We start from the raw sequence: 20,710 nt of genomic DNA on the forward strand, positions 1-20,710 counted from the left end.
TTAATTAAACATAAAATTCTCCTTTGAATGACTTGGATTTTTGCTGTGGAATTTGTCTAGTTTCTTTCGTTCTTTTTTCTCCTTTTTCTTTTCTTTTTCTTTTCTTTCTTTCTTGCTTTTTCTCCCTAAGGGTATGTTCACACGTAGTCAACAAAAACGTCTGAAAATCCAGAGCTGTTTTCAAGGGAAAACAGACCCTGCTTTTCAGACGTTTTTTTACCAACTCGCATTTTTCGTGGCGTTTTTCGCGCCGTTTTCGCGGCGTTTTTTACGTCCGTTTTTGGAGCTGTTTTCATTGGAGTCTATGAGAAAACAGCTCCAAAAACGTCCAAAGAAGTGTCCTGCACTTCTTTTGACGAGGCTGTATTATTACGCGTCGTCGTTTGACAGCTGTCAAACGACGACGCGTAAATAACAGGTCGTCTGCACAGTACGTCGGCAAACCCATTCAAATGAATGGGCAGATGTTTGCCGACGTATTGGAGCCGTATTTTCAGACGTAAAACGAGGCATAATACGCCTCGTATACGTCTGAAATTTGGCCGTGTGAACATACCCTTACGCATAATGAAGGTGAAAAACCAGAAGGATATTAGTAGAATGTACCTGAAGTCATGGTGGGGAATGACTGTGAGATGTGGCAAAATACTGCCTCGATGCGTGTTTCGCCTGAAAGACCGGCATCGTCAGAAGGCTCCTAACTGATCTCTATCTATCTCAATAAGGCCTCATGCACACTTCCGTCACCGTTTTTCACGGATCCGTGTGTCCGTGATTGGAACAGTGTGCCTCCCGTGTGTACACTTCTTCCGTGTTTCAGTTTCCGAGAGGAAACTGAAACCCGTTCACACTATGTACACGATATTGTGAGTGCCGCACATGCTATTCACTGTCCAGCGGTGCTCACTGTCCAGGGTGCTGAAAGATTTACTGCCGATCAGTGCAGCCCTTTAACTCTTTCAGCACCCTGAACAGAGACTACTGCTGGACAGGCAATACCATGCGCGGAGCGCTCACAATCTAGATTAATGTTTCATAAAAAATAAAAGTTTACTACCTACCCATAACTCCCTGCTTGCCTGCTTCTTCCTCAAGTCCGGCCTCCTGAAATGACATTTCAGACCATGTGACCGCTGCAACCAATCACAGGCTGCAGCGGTCACATGGGCTGCCGCGTCATCCAGGGAGGTCGGACTGGATGTCAGAAGCAGGACGCGTCGCCAAGACAACGGCCGGGGTATGTATGAGCTTATTTTCTTAATATCGCTGCGTTTCAGCACTGATCAGCAGCCTCTTCTCTCTCTCTCAGTGCTGATAGAGAGAAGGGGCTGCCGATTAGTTCAGTGCATTATCTGTCTCTGTGTACGTCTGCTGCCTGGCCGTTGCTAGGCAACGGCTCTGTCACACACGGAAGGCACACGGATGCCTTCCGTGTGCCTTCAGTTTTTTTTTTACGCCCATTACCATTGACTTACATGGGCCTCACGGTCACGGAATCTCGGACCAAAGTAGGACATGCTCTACTTTGGTCGGAACGGAGCAACGGGACCGTCAAAATAACTGAAGTGTGCATGGCCCCATTGAAATGACTGGGTCAGGGTGCTAGCCGTCAGAAAAACGGCTAGCACCCTAAAGGAAAAGACTAAAGTGGGCATGAAGCCTAACTGTGAATTCACACAAGCTTTTGCATTATGCTTGGGGTGATTGTTGATGTGCGGTGGTCCACTTCATATGACTATCTCAATGTTGGCATAAAAACTGGCCTAAGTGCTCTTCGTGTGGTGGTTTGTATGTCCTGAACCAGGGACCTCCCGAGTTCTCAGTGATCAAAATCAACCGATCTCCATTTGATGCTCTCTTCATGTGCGCTATGGCAAGTGTGCAACATTTTCAGTGACAAAACGCTGTCAAACCAGGTGGACCTTTACTGGGAAGACCTGGTTGGATATTGTAATTGTTATTTTATAAAAGAAATGTGTACCTGGCAAATACTATTGAAATCTAATTTATGATATAATCAATTTATGTAGTGCGAGGCAGCAAAATACTATTTTATCAGTAGCCTATGCCAAACACAACACCAGTTTCCATGGACTTTCCTTCAATGTCTATTTTTCTGGAATATGGGAATTTGTGTCTAGTTGACAACTTTTTTTTTTTGTCCCTATTTAATTTTTCATACCCAAGCATAAAGCAAACCTAAAGCCTACCTTCCCCCTTTGCAAATGCAAAAAATAGACTAAGAACAGTCTTGATGTTTTTGTTTGTTCTAACAGCCTCCTGAATTATTTACAGACAAATTACATGCTGCTTTTGTGAAGTGTTGATCAGAGGCTTTGTTTGAATATATGGATGAGTGGATTTGTACAAGAGGCGTATGTGTTCTTGTTACATTTACTCCTCAACATTGAAATTGCAACACCAAGAAGAAAACGTTTTGGAATTGTGGAAATCACAGGATTGAAAAGACATGTTAATGATATGCAAAGGCTAAAAAAAATGGAAACAAAATGTTCCAATTCTCTTTATTCAGTATCCGTTATGTGCGCCAGGCACAGAAATACATGCCTTGGCATGTTATCAATGAGATTATTAATGCTTGTCTGGGGAATGTTATGCTACGCTGAATGCACTTTGGCACGCAAATCATCAAAATTGGCTCCTGGCAGCTCCCTTTGGAATTGCCGACCAATGATGTGCTCGATGGTAGACCAGTCTGAAGAGACTCTGCAGGCCATGGTAGCACGTTTAGGCCACGCTGGCTGCTTGCGGTAGCATGAGCAACATATGGCCTGGCGTTGTCCTGTTGAAAAACCGCTTCTGGGACACTTTGGAGAAATGGCCATACCACTAGTTCCATGACCAAATCAATGTAACGCCGAACTGTTAGGCCCTATGCACACGACCGTAAAAACGCCCGTAATTACGGGCCGTAATTATGGCCCGTAATTACGGGCCCGTAGACTTCTATTGGCCACGGGTACCTCCCCGTATGCTTACGGGAAGGTGCCCGTGCCATTGAAAAATATAGAACATGTCCTATTTCAGGCCGTAATTACGGCACGGGCAGGCCCATAGAAGTCTATGGGGCTCCCGTAATTACGGGTGACTACGTGTGTGCACCCGTAATTACGGGAGCGTTGCTAGGCGGCGACTGTGTATAGTCACTGTCCAGGGTGCTGAAAGAGTTAAACGATCGGCAGTAACTCTTTCAGCACCAGGGACAGTGACTGCTGATCACAATATAGATAAAGCTGTAAAAAAAAAAAGACGTTCGTACTTACCCAGAACTCCCTGCATCTTCCTCCAGTCCGGCCTCCTGGGATGACGTTACAGCCCATGTGACCGCTGCAGCCAATCACTGGCTGCAGCGGTCACATGGACTGCGCGTCATCCAGGGAGGTCGGACTGGATGTCAAGAGAGGGACGCGTCACCAAGACAACGGCCGGGTAAGTATGAATTTCTTTTACTTTTATTACGGAAAGGGCTGTCCCTTCTCTCTATCCTGCACTGATAGAGAGAAGGGCTGCCGATTACTGCAGTGTAATTTTGCAGAGAAAACTTGCCCGTAAATACTGGTGACACCGGACCTGTATTTACGGGCACGGGTCTGTAAATACTGGTGCAATACGGGTCGAATACGTGTGACCAAGGACCCATATTTACGGGAGGACAAAAATACGGTCGTGTGCATGAGGCCTTAGTGTACCTGAAATGAAGACTAGAGAGATACGGGTACCATTCATTATGCCACACCATAATCCCGGGAGTAGGACCAGTGTGACGTCTCCTTGTGAAGACCTCTTCATGGCTCACCTCCTCATTTAGATACAGTTGTTATCAGGCCACAAAGTCTTCCCTCCAGTAGTAAAAATCTGAATCAGAAAATAGTCATTTAAAGTAGGGGGCAAAAAAAGACCTGCATAGACAGCTATAACTGCTGTATTACATCTCCGTACAACTCTGAGCTTGTTAGTATTATTTATTTTAAAGCAACATTAATTCCGTGGCACTATACATATGAGTATGGGTTTAAAGAGGCTCTGTCGCCAGATTATAAATGCCCTATCTCCTACATAATCTGATTGGCGCTGTAATGTAGATAAGTGGTTTTTATTTTGAAAAACAATCATTTTTGAGCAAGTTATGAGCAATTTTAGATTTATGCTAATTTGTTTCTTAATAGACAACTGGGCGTGTTTTTACTTTTTACCAACTGGGTGTTGTACAGAGAAGTGTATGACGCTGACCAATCAGTGACCAATCAGCCTCATACACTTCTCATTGTTCCAGCCCAGCTTCTTTCACTGCACAATCACACTGTAACAATGAGAAGTGTATGACGCTGATTGGTCACTGATTGGTCAGCATCATACACTCCTCTTCACAACACCGAGTTGGTAAAAAGTAAAAACACGCCCAGTTGGTCATTAAGAAACTAATTAGCATAAATCTAAAATTGCTCATAACTTGCTCAAAAATGATAGTTTTTCAAAATAAAAAACAAGTCAAGAGACCATAAAAAAAAAAGTACAATAAACCTGAGCCTAATGAGTGGCACTGGTACAAAAAGAGAGAGGACCCTGTCCACGATGGCTTACAATCTACAAGGGAAGGAGCGAGATAATAGGTGAGGCTAGAAGCGGCTCATGTGGTAGTTAAGTAGAGTCATATATTTTTTTGGTTTTTTTTTTAAGGTTGTAAGCTTTTGAAGATTTGGATGGTGAAAGAGAGTCTGTTGTGGGGGTATAGAGTTTCAGATTATGGTGGATGCACAGTAGTAATCTTGGAGACCATAATGTGAGGAGTAAAGAAGAAAGTCTCGTCAGTACTTGCGATTACATGTGTGGAGGTATCGGGAGATCAGGGCAGAAATGTATGGCGGAGACAGGTTGTGGACAGCCTTTATATGTCTCGTTTTATATTTTGTACTGAATTCGCTGTGCAATGGGCAGCAAGTGAAGGGATTACCAGAGGGGAGAGGTAGATTAACCTGGCAGCAGTGTTGATGGTACATTGGAGGGGTGCAAGAGTGTTCAATGGGAAGCCACAGAAGAATGTGGCAGCAGTCTAGATGGGAGATGATGAGGGGCAAGTACTAGCATTTTTGTAGACTCGAGGTTGAAAAGTGCGAATTTGAGAATTGTTGTTTTTTTTTGGTGGAGGTGGTAAAGGTTTGGATGTGTGGTTTGAAAGACGGCTTGGAATCGAAGGTTATCCCGAGACCGCGGACTTGTTGAGCAGTTTGCTATGATTGATAGTTTTAATAAGGGGGTTAAGTGAGATGGAGAGGGGATGATTAATCCAGTCTTCTACATGTTGAGTTTAACCCGTTAGTGACCGCCCATAGACGTTTTTACAGTGGTCACTAATGGGCTTTATTCTGATGCAGTAGCCTTTTTACAGCGCTGCGTCAGAATAAAGCAAACCTGCTCGAAATCTGCATCTTGCCCGTTTAACCCCTTAGATGCAGCGGTCAATAGCGACTGCCGCATCTGAGTAGTTTTAGAGAGGGGGCTCCCACTCTTCCGATCTCACCCCATCGGCACACCCGCGATGCGATTGCGGGTGTGCCAATGGTTTTTATGGCAGCCGGGGGTCTAACAAAGGCCAGAGGCATGGCCTGTCATTTTTACACTGACAGGCAATAATACACTGCAATACAGAAGTATTGCAGTGCATTTTAAAAGTGATCGAATGATCGCATAGTTAAAGAGGCTCTGTCACCAGATTTTGCAACCCCTATCTGCTATTGCAGCAGATAGGCGCTGCAATGTAGATTACAGTAACGTTTTTATTTTTAAAAAACGAGCATTTTTGGCCAAGTTATGACCATTTTTGTATTTATGCAAATGAGGCTTGCAAAAGTACAACTGGGCGTGTATTATGTGTGTACATCGGGGCGTTTTTACTTCTTTTACTAGCTGGGCGTTAGGAATGGGAGTGTATGATGCTGACGAATCAGCATCATCCACTTCTGTTCGTTAACACCCAGCTTCTAGCAGTGCACAGACACAGCGTGTTCTCGAGAGATCACGCTGTGACGTCACTCACTTCCTCCCCCAGGTCCTGCATCGTGTCGGCCACATCGGCTACAGTTGATTCTGCAGCAGCATCAGCGTTTGCAGGTAAATAGCTACATCGACTTACCTGCAAACGCCGATGCTGCTGCAGAATCAACTGTAGCCTCTGGTGCCGATGTGTCCTCGCTCGTCCGACACGATGCAGGACCTGGGGCAGGAAGTGAGTGACGTCACAGCGTGATCTCTCGAGAACACGCTGTGTGTCTGCACTGCCAGAAGCTGGGCGTTCTGAAGAGAAGTGGATGATACTTCTCGTCAGAACACCCAGCTAGTAAAAGAAGTAAACACGCCCAGATGTAACACACATAATACACGCCCAGTTGTACTTTTACTGTAAACACGCCCAGTTGGACTTTTGCAAGCCTCATTTGCATAAATACAAAAATGGTCATAACTTGGCCAAAAATGCTCGTTTTTTTAAAAATAAAAACGTTACTGTAATCTACATTGCAGCGCCGATCTGCTGCAATAGCAGATAGGGGTTGCAAAATCTGGTGACAGAGCCTCTTTAAGTCCCCTAGTGGGACTAAAAAAAAGTTTAATAAAGTTAATAATAAATATAAATCCCAAGTAAAAAAAAAAATTAGAAACCCACTTTTTCCCCTTTACAAAATGCTGTATTATGATTTTTTTTTTAAAACAAAACGTTACACATATTTGGGCATCGCTACATCCGTAACGACCCCAACTATAAAACGATTACATTATTTAACCTGCAAGGTGAACCCTGTAAAAAAAAAAAAAAAAAAAAACAATCCTTTTTTTTTTTTTTTTTTTTTTTTATAAAAAGCAATCAAAAAGTTGTATGTACTCTAAAGTGGTACTACTAAAAACTAGGTCTTTCCACAAAAATGCCCTCATACAGCTATGTCAGCTGAAAAATAAAAAAGTTATGGCTCTTATAATATGGCGACACACAAAACAAATAAAACAAAAAATGTTTTACTAGGTAAAAGTGGTAAAACACAAAAAAACGATATCAATTTGATATTGCCGCAATCAGGAGGAGACATAGAATAAAGTTATGTTGTTTATACCACACAGTAAACAGCGTAAATTTAAGACGCAAAAAAGAATGGCGAAATTTCTGTTTTTTTTTTTGTTTGTCTTTTTACATTGCTCCCCCAAAAAAAAGTTAACAAAAGTTAATCCATAAATTGTATGTCCCCCAAAATTATGCTATTAAAAAATACAACTTGTCCTTATACAGCTATGTCGACGTAAATATAAAAAAGTTATAGCTATTCGAATGCGACGATGGAAAAACTTAAAAAATTGCTTCGCCATTAAGGCTTAAAATACCTTCTGTATTAATGGATTAAGAAAGCGGGGGGAGAAGGAGAACATAGCTGATAAACGCTTTGGAAATTATGGGTAGCAGGGAGTTGTCTCTGGGGCCAGAGAGGTAAACTTGTATCCTCTGCATAAAAGTGGTACTGGAAGCTATGGGATTTTATGGGCTGTCCCAGGATAAAGGTGTAGATGGAGAGAGTAAGTATCCCAGGACAGAGCCTTGCGGTATACCGTCAGAGAGCGGGCAAGATGGTGTGTATGTGGGAAAGACTAAATGTTTGGTTAGTGGGGTATGAGATCCAGGAGAGGACCAAGTCTGTAATGGCAAGGGATGAGCGAATTTGTAACTGGAGAGAGTGGTCGATGGCAGAGGACAGGTATAGGAGGAGGAGAGCAACGTAATGTGAGGCTTTGGCAGTTAAAAGATCATTAGTAAGGGTCAGTTTACACGTAGCATAAATACTGCAGATTTTCTGCAACGGATTTTGTCGGGAAAAATCCATAGCATAATACGGTAGCAGCAAAGTGGATGAGAGAGCACAACTCTCATCCACACGCTGCTGATCGTAAAAAAGAAATTCACATGCGGTGCGGTTTTTTAATCCGCAGCATGTCAATTGTATTTGCGTAAGTTCTGCTTATTTGTTGCAGGATTTCCCTATTGAATTCAACGTGGGGTAAAACCCACAACAAACAGCAGGCGTAGTGTTTTTTGTGCCGGAATCGTACCTAGAAGTTTGTGCTTCTTCCTCCAGGCCGGCCTCCTGGGATGTAGTTTCATCCCATGTGACCACTGCAGCTTATGATTGGCTGCAGCGGTCACGTGGGATGAAACTTCATCCCAGGAGGCTGGGATGCAGGAGGTCAGAGGGTCGCGTTGCCATGGCTACGTAAGTATGACACTACTTTCTTTTTTTTTTTTTCGTCTTTCTTCCTGCTTTTCGCAGCGGACATTCTGGTTGAAAAACTGCACCACAATTTGGTGCGGTTCTTCGGCCAGAACTCCCTGCGGCGCACGGGAAGGATACACTGTGTACTTTTATGCAGCATATCGGCCCTGTGTGAACATACCCTTACTTTGGTTAGGACCATTTCAGTACAGTGACCGGGTCAGAAGCCAGATTGTAAATGGTCAAAAAATGTATTTTGTCACCAAGGCGTAAACTGAAGGCCGCCATAAGATAGTGTTGCAGGGGAGGCTGTATCAGGCATATTTCGTATAGACCCAGGAAGGATAGGTTATTGTGTAAAAGTAATGGATCTGGGCGTGTTGGAAGCCATGGATGATGCAGTTACGTGGTTATATGACATGACTGCATGCTATGGATTCCAATATGTTTACTGACTAAATTAGACTGCATATTAATTCCTAAGTTATTCATTTACTAAGTGATTTCATTACCTATTAAAACAATACCAGCCCTTAGTGGTTTGCCAATTTTTTAAAACTAGAAAATCTATTTAATTCTGGTCCACACTTACTGTCCCCATTGGGGCTCACAATCTAAGTTCCCTATCTGTATGTCTTTTGTGGTGTGGGAGGAAACCGGAGTACTCTGAGGAAACCCACGCAAACACGGGGAGAACATACAAACTCCATGTAGATGTTGTCCTTGGTTGGATTTGAACCCAGGACCCCAGCGCTGCAAGGCAATAGTGCTAACCACAGTATATCTCTACTATATGAGGCGCTTACCTCTGAGGGTCCAGTATTCTCTAGTTTTGATATCCATTTTATTACATTCTTATTTTTAGGTTATTTTCAATATGCTTTGAATTGCTGGCCCATTTTGGAGGCTGTTTGAGATATAAATGTCGTTCTCTTGTAAGGAATTGGTTGTTAATAATGCGATGTGTAGTAATTATCATGCATACAAATGCCCGGGAGGACTGGTTTACTCGGTGATGTCATTTTTGATCTGGTATAAATCTCTACTGTACAATTAAGAAGTCGAGCCTAAAGCATCCAGTAGCATTTTTGTACAATACCGAATAGTTGGCTTTTATGATCTAGGAATCGACTTTATAGAAATGGAATTATTTGATTCAAAGCACTGTATATTTCTATATACTTCCACTCAGAACTATTTTGCTGAAATGCTTAATTAAAAATTACATATTTTGTTGGAATTTTCTGTCAATCATGTGAAAATATTAAATATTTCTCTTGAAAAGAAACTTGAGCTGGTTATAGCCGTAAATATGTCTCCGCAATATGACGAGCATTCTGATTGGGCAAATAAAAATCAGAGCTCTTTCTTTAGGAGAAGGGCATACGTGACTAGATATATTTTTGTACATAACATAGGAAAATGTGATATCATTGTATTTTGGGAAATATTTTTAAATGGGTATTTCGGTTTTAGCAAAGTTAATTTCAGTGTACAATGAAACATTGATACAGAAGGTTATATTGGAAAACTGTATAACTTTTCATTATACAAAAAATCTCCTTTATTTACTGAATACTCCTTTAATTTGCATTGCCCCACATGTTTTTATTGGCCAATAGTAAAGAAAAAGCTACAATTTTAGAGGTTTTTATTATTAATGACCAAGAAAAGATTTCCATCAGTCAGTACGTATTTAGTACTACAGACGTAACTATTATTGTTAACAATTGTAAATTGTTACATCTATGGCCAGCTTTACTAAGGCCTCATGCACACGACCGTAGCCACGTGCACGGCTGTGATTTTCGGGTCGGACGGCCGCCCACAAATTGCGGGCCGTGCACATAGCCGCGTGCGTTAATTTCTATAAGCCTGGACCGCAGAACACGGCCGTAATAAGACATGTCCGTTCTTTCTGCGGTCCAGGCTCCTGGAAACCACGGTCGTGTGCATGGGCCCATAGAAATGAATGGGGCCACCATTCTCCCGTGGATTTTCGGGGGAATTGCGGCCGCAAAAGCACGTTCGTGTGCATGGGGCCTAAGACTTTTGTAATACAATGGGTAGCACAGACTTTAATTAAATGGATATCAAATGTATTTATGGTGCCATGTTTGCGAAGTGCTGTTAGAGGTCCAACTGAATTTTTTTTTAATTTTGTTTTTTCCTATTTCTTTCATTCTCAACAGATCTAGACAACCTGTGATCCTCCTCAGAATGACCTCTCCTCAGTGGATAGCAGTAAAGCCGGTAATGACACATTGCTACGTCCTATACAAAACCAGACCCCGGGAGTCTGTATGGTCCCATGTGTTTCTATGCGCTTCTAAATTCCAGCATCAAACCCCTCGTAGCTACTAATACTCTGCTTAGATGTCTAAAGAGAACAGGCAGGATCATGTTGTGTTGTTCACCAATTCATCCATATTAACCCGCATGGTGTGGGCCCCTCCTAGAACTTCCAGTCCTTGTTGCATTGCATCGTCTTACAAACCAGACCGCACCTGGACAAAAATGTCTGCAGAGTGGTTGACTGACTGGACCTGTTTACTGAAAGGACTTCGTGACCTGATTGCTGGTTGCATCCAAGCTGTGCGTGACTGCAATACCTTCGCACTAACCACCGTTATCTGCCTCCTGCTCATGTTCGCATGGTATTGTTACCGAGTTGGCAAGGACCAACCCCGTTCTCCCTTTGCCACTGTGAATTTGCTTATCCAGAGTTCCGATGCTAAAGGCTTGCAGAACGGGTTTACTTATTGCCACTCACGTGAGTGTGTACGCTGTACGCATAATGATGGACTGAACCAAAAACTCTATCACAATCTGCAGGAATATGCCAAAAGGTACTCCTGGTCCGGCATGGGCAGAATTCACAAAGGCATCCGTGAACAAGGTCGTTATTTAAACGACAGGCCATCAATACAAAAGCCAGAGGTTTTCTTCCTTCCCGATTTACCCACTATGCCGTATTTTTCACGGGATGCTCAAAAGCATGACGTGGAACTGTTAGAACAGAACTTTGCCACCATTCTTAGTGAATTTGAAGTCCTCTATAAATCCTTTTCAAACTGCAGCTTGCCTCAAGGGTGGAAATTAAACAGTACTCCCACTGGGGAATGGTACACGTTTTATTTAGTCAACCAAGGTGTGTGTATTCCTGCCAATTGCAAGAAATGCCCACGGACGTATCGTTTGCTTGGAAGCCTCCGTACCTTCATTGGCAACAATGTGTTTGGGAATGCTTGTGTATCTGTGCTCTCTCCGGGGACCGTCATCACAGAGCACTATGGTCCCACGAACATAAGGATAAGATGCCATCTTGGTATGTATTTTCTACAGCTGTATAAAGTGATTTTGTTATTTTAACTTTTTAAACCACATGCTAATCTAATAGTATACCTGATATTATTCAACTTTGTAATTTGACCTAGTGTTAACATTTTAGTAGTTTTATCCATGCAGGAGTAGGGAGCAGAGAGAGCAACAGAGGAGACACAGACTCTGCTGCCTAGAGAAGTCTATTGTGGGGGAGCAGCAGGAGGAAGGAGCAGAGCGAGAGAGAGTAGACAGATGCTGCTGCCCATAAAAGCCTATAGAGAGGGAAGGAGAGAGAGATACACACGGATGCTGCTGCCCATAGAATTCTATGGGGAGGGGGAGCAGGAGGCAGGAGCAGCAGAGCAAGAAAAGACAACGGCTGCTGGTAAGGGTATGTTCACACTGTCTATTTTCAGCCGTTTTTCGGGCCGTAAGTGCCCCGAAAAACAGATGAAAATACGGGGGCTGAACGCCTCCAAACATCTGCTTGATTTCAATGGGAAAAACACTCCGTAAAAAAGTAGTGCATGTCACTTCTTGAGCCGTTTTTCATTGTCTCAATAGAAAAACGGCTCTAAAAACGTCCGTAAAAAAACGCATCAAAAAACACCCGATGCATAAAAAACGGCTGTAAATCAGAGGCTGTTTTTTCTTGAAAACAGCTCCGTCTTTTACAGCCGTTTTTTGTTAAGCGTGTAAACATACCCTAATAGTTATATATCACCCTAGTGCTGGATTCACAGCTATACAGCTGTATAATCTCCTCGCTGCTGCAGCTTCAATGTATATGTGATCGATAGGTAGGAAGGATTCTCCACTTCTGTGTACTCTGTATAGAAGATATGATCGCCATTAGGCTCCACCCACTAGCTCAGAGAAAACAGAATTAGGCCTCATTTACACGAACGTAATATACGCGCGTGCGACGCGCGTGCTTTGCACGCATGTCGTACGCACCTATATTAGTCAATGGGGCAGTTTAGACGATGCGTGAATTGCGCTCAGCGCGTGTGCGCAGAAAAAAAACTCACGACATGTTCTATAATCGTGCGTTTTTCGCGCACTCACGCACCCATTGAAGTCAATGGGTGCGTGAAAACCACGCATGCCGCACGGAAGCACTTCCGTGCGAACTGCGTGATTCGCGCAAGAGCTGTCAAACTCCTGAATGTAAACAGAAAAGCACCACGTGCTTTTCTGTTTACAAACATCCAAACGGAGTGTCAAATTCGAGATGAGCGCACCGAACTTCACCGGGTTCGGCCAAACTCGTTTTGACCGAAACCGGTAAAAAATGTTCGGGTACGCGACGTCAGGAGACAGTCACTGTCCACGGTGCTGAAAGCGTTAAACTGGTTCAGCACCATGGACAGTGACTTCCGCTACGAAAATCCATGAACCTGTAAAAAAAAAAAGACGTTCTGACTTACCGATAACTCCGGTCCGACCTCCCGGGATGACAGTTCAGTCCAAGTGACAGCTGCAGCCAATCACAGGCCAAGCACAGGCTGCAGCCAATCACAGGCTGCAGCGGTCTCATGGACTGCGGCGTCATCCTGGGAGGTGGGGCCGGATGACAAGAGAGGGACGCGTCACCAAGGCAACGGCCGGGAGCCCGGACTGGGGGAAGCAGGAAGTTCTTGGTAAGTATGAAAGTCTTTTTTTATTCACAGGTTGGTGTATATTGTGATCGGAATTCACTGTCGAGGGTGCTGAAAGAGTTACTGCCGATCAGTTAGCTCTTTCAGCACCTTGGACAGTGACGGCTGCGCGAAAATCACGCAGCCGCGCATCATACACGGATGACACACGGAGCTGCCAAGTGCCTTTTGCGCGCGCAAAACGCAGCGTTTTTTGCGCGCGCAAAACGCACACGCTCGTGTAAATGAGGCCTTAGAGAGGGAGCCTGCAGAGGCGAGAACTGCTAAGTCATATAATGGTCAGAATTCGTATCTTTCCTTATGTACACACAACATTTTATTCTGAAAAGTTAGGTACGCTTTAAATAAGTATTGAACCACTGTAGCACAATAATGTGCTGTTAACGTTTATGTTACGGATATAGAATCAATGTTCTTACACCATGAATGGATTTACCGCAGGAATTTTAAAGGATTACCTTGTTAATTGCCTGGAACAACTTCCTGCAATGATCTTCCCAAGTGGATTTAATCATTGTTAACCACTTCCCACATATGGCCGTTATTGTACGTCCTTTTTAGCTGTGCCTTCCCGCAAAAGGGTGTACAGTAACGTCCAGGCATTAAACTGTCACATGTCAAATGACATGGTGACTTTACAAAGACCGTGACCGGTAACAATCAGTTAGCCGGCACGGGACCAATCAGAGCGGTCCTGTGTCGGCGATCGCTGTGGTTTCAGTCAAATGTGACTGACCAATCACAGTTGTCAATAACAGCATAGCGACGTTTAGTGACTCTGAGAATCTCATTTCTGTCAGAGCTTCTCAGAGCCGGTCATCAGTGTAGTGTCATGTGTTAGTGTTTCTGACACAAATTGAAAAACCAAACCAATCAGATGGTTCCTTATACTCACCCTCCATGCCCATCAGCTCATCTCTGCCATCCTGTGAGATCTTTGAAGATCCCGGTCAGTGTCCCTGTCAATTTTTCAATAAAGATCCCGTCCACTGATTGCCCCCCCCCCCCCCAAGTGCCCCAATTCTACCTTATACTGACCCGTGACGTCATCACCTCGTTTCTGTTACCTTCTGATCTGTCATCTGCTGACCTTTTTACTTGCGGACTTCTGTCACTACCTGTGTACTCCGTCCCGCTTTTGTATTTTTAGGGAGTTCTGTTTTATTGTTTTCTTTGTTAAAAAAATAAAATCTAAAGAAAAATATACGACTGTTATATAGCAAGTGTTAGGGAGGCTTTTTATGGGGTAGCGCTACTTTATATAGGCTCATTACCTGACCTCTGTCACCACCTGTGACCTATACAGTGCGCTCCGTCCCGCTCCTATATTTTTAGGGAGCACTTCTTTTCTTTTTTTTTTTGTTTAAAAAATATATACAACGTTTTTTTAGGCGTTAGCGTCGATAACGCCTGATATATTTAATAACCATTATTACATACTGTACCATACCAATACGGCCCAGAGAACTTTATAGTGGGGAGGAGAGGCATATGCCATGATATGCTCAGATACAGTTAGTGAGGATGAGATGGAATTTGTTCTTTCATCGTCATATTCATCTAGCGAGTCTGATGAGCCCCCGCTACAGCGCAGAAGAGCAGTTAAAATGAGGCAATGTGGGTACCTGCTGTAAATTTATACCCGTAAGGTTCCCAACTTCACTGCCTCCTCAGGTATCCAAGTAGAGACAGCACGGTTAACACCACTATCCTACAACATTTTCCGAAATTTACATCCCTGAAAAAAATATAGCGGTTGATAGATCCCTCGTAAATTTCAGTGGGAGGCTGCACTTCAGGCAATACCTTCCAAACAAAAGGGCCATTAAGGGATAAAAATTTACAAGGTGTGTGAGAGCGCAACCGGGTACAGACACCGCTTTAAAATTTACATGGGAAAAAGATTCAAAAATTGTTTCCCCGGACTGCCCCTCCATTTCTCGGTATCCGCGGCAAAATTGTTTGGGAGCTAATGCACCCTTTACTTGGTCAGGGATATCTCCTATATGTGGAAATTTTTTATAACTGCATCCCTTTCCTAAAGTCCCTTTCATCCAGATCCACTGTGGAACTATCTGGCAGACATTGCGGAATTGAGGAAAGTAGTGCTGTCTGCATCAAAAATCTGCTCTTTCTTAATTTTAAGAACAAAGGGATGTGCATATTATGTATGGTGGACAATATGTTCGCAGCAGACCTGTTGCAGTACATGGATCCAGCCCCCTAACTACCAAGCCTGCCTGCATCCTAGACTACAATCGCTTCATGGGTGGGGGGGACCTATCCAATCAATTAATCAAACGATATAGTGCCATGCGTAAGAGCAAAACTGGTACTGGTACTAAAAGCTAGTCGTCCACCTCCCCCAAATTGCATTTTTATAATGCGTTTGCCTGCATACCTGGACTCCACAATCGTGAAACCTTCGTACAATTCCAGGAGAAGGTCATCAAGGCCCTTATATTTGGAAACCTAGAAGGGGAGGGTACTGCATCGGGAAGTAATGGCTGTCACCTTATCCCAGGCCAGTATTTCCCCGAAGAAATACGCTCTACCGAGGAAAAAAAAGAAGAGCTCCCAAAAAATGTAGGATGAGTACTAAAAGAGTGATCAGAAGAGACACCACCTACCAATGTGGTACATGGCCAACAAAACAGTCTATGCGTAAAAGAATGCTTCAAAATAGGGCTGGGCAATGAATCGAAATTCAGCGCAATTAATCAATAATTTTCTCCCTGTTTAAACTGTCTCTGCATCTTCAGGATGCAGATACAGTGGAATTGAATAGTAGAGCAGGGGACCGTAAGGTCCCTGCTCTACCATTCACTATGTGTCGCTGGACGGGAGGCAGTGACGTCATTACGCCGGTCTGCACCAAGCTGCACAGAGCAGAGGGATCTCCTCCACTCGTCATTGGAACGTGGTTAGGTGAGTAAGTATATTATTATTTTTATCAGGCACAATTGGGGGCAGCTGTGGGAGCATTATACAGCGTGGGGGCAGTTATGGGGGCATTATACTGTGTGAGGGCAGCTTTAGGGCCATTATACTATATTGAAGTCCGTTATGGGGGGCATTATACTGTGTGGAGGGCAGTTAGAGGGGTATTATGTGTGGGGGCAGCTATGAGGCATTATACTGTTTGGCAGCACTATGGAGCAATATACTGTGTGGGGGCAGTGTCGGGGTATATTATATACAGTAGTATACAGCAGTCTCGTAGCATGCAAATAGGGGGCATGGCATTTAAAAAGGGCATGGTCTAAATAATAGTTTAGTAATCGAGGTTACGTGTTCAATTGATCGGAATTTTGATTTGCGTCATAAATGACTAGCCCTACTTCAAAATTTTCACCCTTCATTAGAGTTTTACGTTTATTTTTATTTATCACTCCCCTCTTTGTTCATATTGCCCAATATAAAGTAATTTTATTTTTCCCATTTTATGCCCACTGACTAAAATTGTAATAACCCCAAAACATAGCTAAAAATTCTCACTATGCCCCTAGATGAATACCTAGAGGGGTGTCTTTACAATTGGTCACACAAAATTGGAATAACTCTTAAAACCTTTAAACAAAACAAAAAAAATCGCACTCTACACCTAGATGAATACCTTATTGGTGTCGTTTTCAAAATGGGGCTATGATTGGGGGTGTTACATCATTCTGCCAGTGCAAATCCTTTGCCGGCATGGAATGGGGCCCATAAATTATTTAAGCTAAAATTGTGTCCTAAAATGGCACATTGTTCTCCTTTGCTTTTGGGGTCCACCATGTCACCAGGCAGCAGATTACTGCCTTTGTGGGGGAACACAGGAGAAACAGGGCAATAAAGGTTGGGGTGCATTTCCTCAGTTTCATGTGCCATGCACGAAAAATATGTCCTATAAATCACACCTTTTTGTGAAGGAAAAAAAAAACAACAAAATTTTATTTTTTTGCATTGATTCAGGCGATAAACTGTGGCCTCAAATTACTCACTATATCCCTAGATGAATACCTTAGGGCAGGGGTCTCAAGCACGCGGTCCACGGGTCGCATGAGGCCCCTGAGGCTGTCATCTGCGGCCCGCGGGACACAGAGCCGCTAGTATCGGCTCTGCTCCGGTACTCTGTGAAATCCCTGACATCGCTGTCCATATATGGTAGAGTGCTAGAAGCGGCTCTGCTCTGGGACTCCAGCTCTGGGCAGGCCCCTGACATTACTGTCCATATATGGACACTGATGTCAGTTGCTTCCCCAGAGTTCCAGAGCAGAGCCTATACTAGTGCTCCGCTCTGGGACACCGGCTCTGGGGTTGCCCCTGACATCACATTCCGGTCCAGGAGGATCCCCTGACGTCACTGTGTATGAACAGTGACATTAGGGGCTCCTCCAGCAGAGGAATTCCTGGCCAAAGCGTCGGCAACGCTCTGGCTGGGGATTCCACTCCTAGAGGGAGCCCCAATGGAGCTATCTACCGGGGGTGTCTGTGGCACTATCCACAAGGGATGTGTGTGGTATTATCTACAGATGGCCCTGTGGCAGCATCTACAGAGGGCCCTGTGGCAGCATCTACAGAGGGCCCTGTGGCAGCATCTACAGAGGGCCCTGTGGCAGCATCTACAGAGGGCCCTGTGGCAGCATCTACAGAGGGCCCTGTGGCAGCATCTACAGAGGGCCCTGTGGCAGCATCAACAGAGGGCCCTGTGGCAGCATCAACAGAGGGCCCTGTGGCAGCATCAACAGAGGGCCCTGTGGCAGCATCAACAGAGGGCCCTGTGGCAGCATCAACAGAGGGCCCTGTGGCAGCATCTACAGAGGGCCCTGTGGCAGCATCTACAGAGGGCCCTGTGGCACAATCTAAAAAGGGGCTGCCTAATTTTGACATTTGTGTGTCTGCCAAACGCTTGCAACTGAGCTACTGGACGGCATTTAGCGACACTTAAACTGGATTGTTGAAATAAGCACGTGGAGAACTCTCGCAAATTTCCGGTAAGTTTAAACCTAGCGCTATTATTATAGTAATGTAATGTAGTATTGTTTTATAGTAGTTCAAATAACGAATTAATTAACAATAAATGTGTAATGTATCAAATTTGAAAGTAATGCAGCCCGTCAACTTCAAATTTTTTCTATATGCGGCCCACTTACCCGGCCGAGTTTGAGACCCCTGCCTTAGGGAGTCTAGTTTTCAAAATGGGGTCACATTTGGAGTTGTTACGTTTTTCTAGCTAAAATCCTTTGCAGGCATGGAGTGGGGCCTATAAGTTATTCAAGCTAAAATGGTGTCCTGAAAGCCATAGGGTTTTAATTTGATTTTGGGCTCCACCATGTGGCCGAGCAGCAGATTACGGCCAAAGGATGGGTATTTCTGAACACAGGAGAAACAGGGCAATAAATTGTTGAGGCCAGGGGCGTAACTAGGAAAAACTGAGCCCCATTGCAAATTTTACTGGGGCCCGACCTCCTGTGGGTATCACACAACCCTCCCTTGTAGATAGTGCCTCCCTATAGATTCCATCGAAGAACTAATGTGCCAGAGGCACAATGAAACCAATTTCCCAGCTACTATCTAAATATAAATAAAATATAACTTTTAATAGTATATTAGTAAAAGGTCCACGGATGGACAGCAAGAGCACAATGAGTTAAAATATGGCTATAGACAACTAGCAGATGCTCTATGTAAACTCTGCCAGACCATGGCAGGATAGAGTATAACAATTGCTGGGGTGCGAGTGCCTGCGTCAGCAGCTGCAGACTGCTGAACGTACGCTGGTGTCCCAGTGTATAATAGTACAGAGGCTAGTATATCGTAGCAGTTAAAATTGTATTAGGGGCGCGTTCATCGGCTGATCGTTGCCCTGTTTACACAGGGTAATGATCAGAAACGAGTGTTCATATGAGCGCTTGATTTCCCGTGTAAAAGGGCCTTAAGTGATGACCGACACAGCTGTCTCTTCCGACTCCCCCATAAACGGTAGGTACAGGTCAACCAAAACGATATGTTTGCTGCCATTTACAGAGCCACTCCTGGAAGCACTTATCTCCTTGGGTAGCAAAGGATTGGGCATGTCGACATTATTTTTGGTCTTCATCTGCTTAAAGAGAACCTTTCACCTCCCATACATGTGCAGCATGTAATGGGGGGGGCTGAATAAACCCTGGGGCACTTTACATTTTTTTTTCTACCTCCCTCGTTATTTTGATATCGGTGCCGTTATATTTGGTGCCCGATATTTAAATGAGAAAGATATTGATTGGTCAGTCAGTCTTCTGCCGAACTGGCAAGGGGGCGTGTCTCTGCTACGGACAGCGCAAGCGCTCCCCAGCTCTTACACTGTCCGTAGTAGTGACACACCCCCTTGCCAGTTCGTGTGAAAAGACTGCAATCGCAAACTCTCTCATGCTGTGGCACTGTCCATATCTGATTGGACAGTGTCACAGCCATAGTAACACGCCCCCTTGCCAATACACGCCCTGTTGACTGTTTAGAGGGTTATTTAAATATCGGGCGCCAAATATAACGGCACCGATATCTAAATAACGGAGGGAGGTAGAAAAAAAATTTAAAGTGCCCGAGGGTTTGTGCAGCCCTCCCCATTACATGCTGCACTCGGCTGCACATGTATGGGGAGGTGAAAGGTTCTCTTTAAGAAGTCCAATGAGCAATATTTCCCACATTTGACATCTTTCTTATCATGCAGGTGCCAGTTTCATTTTAGAAGCAGGAACACCGAGCTGTACAAGTGTTTAGAAATAGATGACATCACTTCTTGGTACTAGTACCAAGTGCAGACCTTCAGTGACTGCTGTCATTTTCATGAATACCTGGATGCTTTTGTTGTTCAGGTTCGTCTAATCTATAAATGTTCTCCTTTTTAAACTTCTCATATGTCTTTAAAACGCTTTAAAAGATGTTATCAGTAAGGATCCATGAGACAAAACCCAAACCGACCACTAGAACGAAGAGTGGTCCTTTGTCTATGACAGACATACGGACAGCTTGGACCCCTAACTTCTGAAATGTCTTAATGTTGGAAGATGTTTAAAGATTACCTTCACTTTACGTTTATCCTACAGACAAAGAAAGGCAGCAAGACATAGAGAGAAATTCCTGTAAAATAGAACAACCGTTTATACAAGTCCTTGAGTTATTTTCTATCAAGTTGTTAAAACGACTGTGCAGCGGTTAATCTCTCTTTCTGAGAAAGCTGAGTGACCACTAACATGGCTGCCATCACAAATCCCACAGAGGCTTTGGCATTTTAAATTCTTTAAATATTTTTTAAGGTGTTCACCGTGCTAGTTAAATAATGGTATATAGTAATAGTTCGGACTTTTACGGATGTAGCGATACCAATTTTGTTTATTTTTTATTTGCATTACTTTAGAGAAAAATGGGAAAAGGTGTTTTTTTATTTTATTATGTTTTTTGTTTTGTTTTTTTACACCTTTAGTTAGTCCCCCTAGG

At 43.8% G+C, this 20,710-nt stretch overlaps 1 protein-coding gene across 3 annotated transcripts in view; it reads left to right on the forward strand.

Moving 5' to 3' along the window:
- ASPHD2 (aspartate beta-hydroxylase domain containing 2) overlaps nt 1-20,710 on the forward strand; it is a 93,381-nt gene that overhangs the window by 23,354 nt on the left and 49,317 nt on the right. For all 3 annotated transcript variants that reach the window (XM_075830869.1, XM_075830859.1, XM_075830851.1), the window contains exon 2: nt 10,460-11,595. In XM_075830869.1, coding sequence (XP_075686984.1) covers nt 10,644-11,595 — 952 coding nt within the window. In that variant the 5' untranslated portion in view covers nt 10,460-10,643. The remainder of the gene's footprint in view (nt 1-10,459; nt 11,596-20,710) is intronic.

This window comes from Rhinoderma darwinii, chromosome 1 (genome assembly GCF_050947455.1).
Source record: "Rhinoderma darwinii isolate aRhiDar2 chromosome 1, aRhiDar2.hap1, whole genome shotgun sequence".
Taxonomy (NCBI): domain Eukaryota; kingdom Metazoa; phylum Chordata; class Amphibia; order Anura; family Rhinodermatidae; genus Rhinoderma; species Rhinoderma darwinii.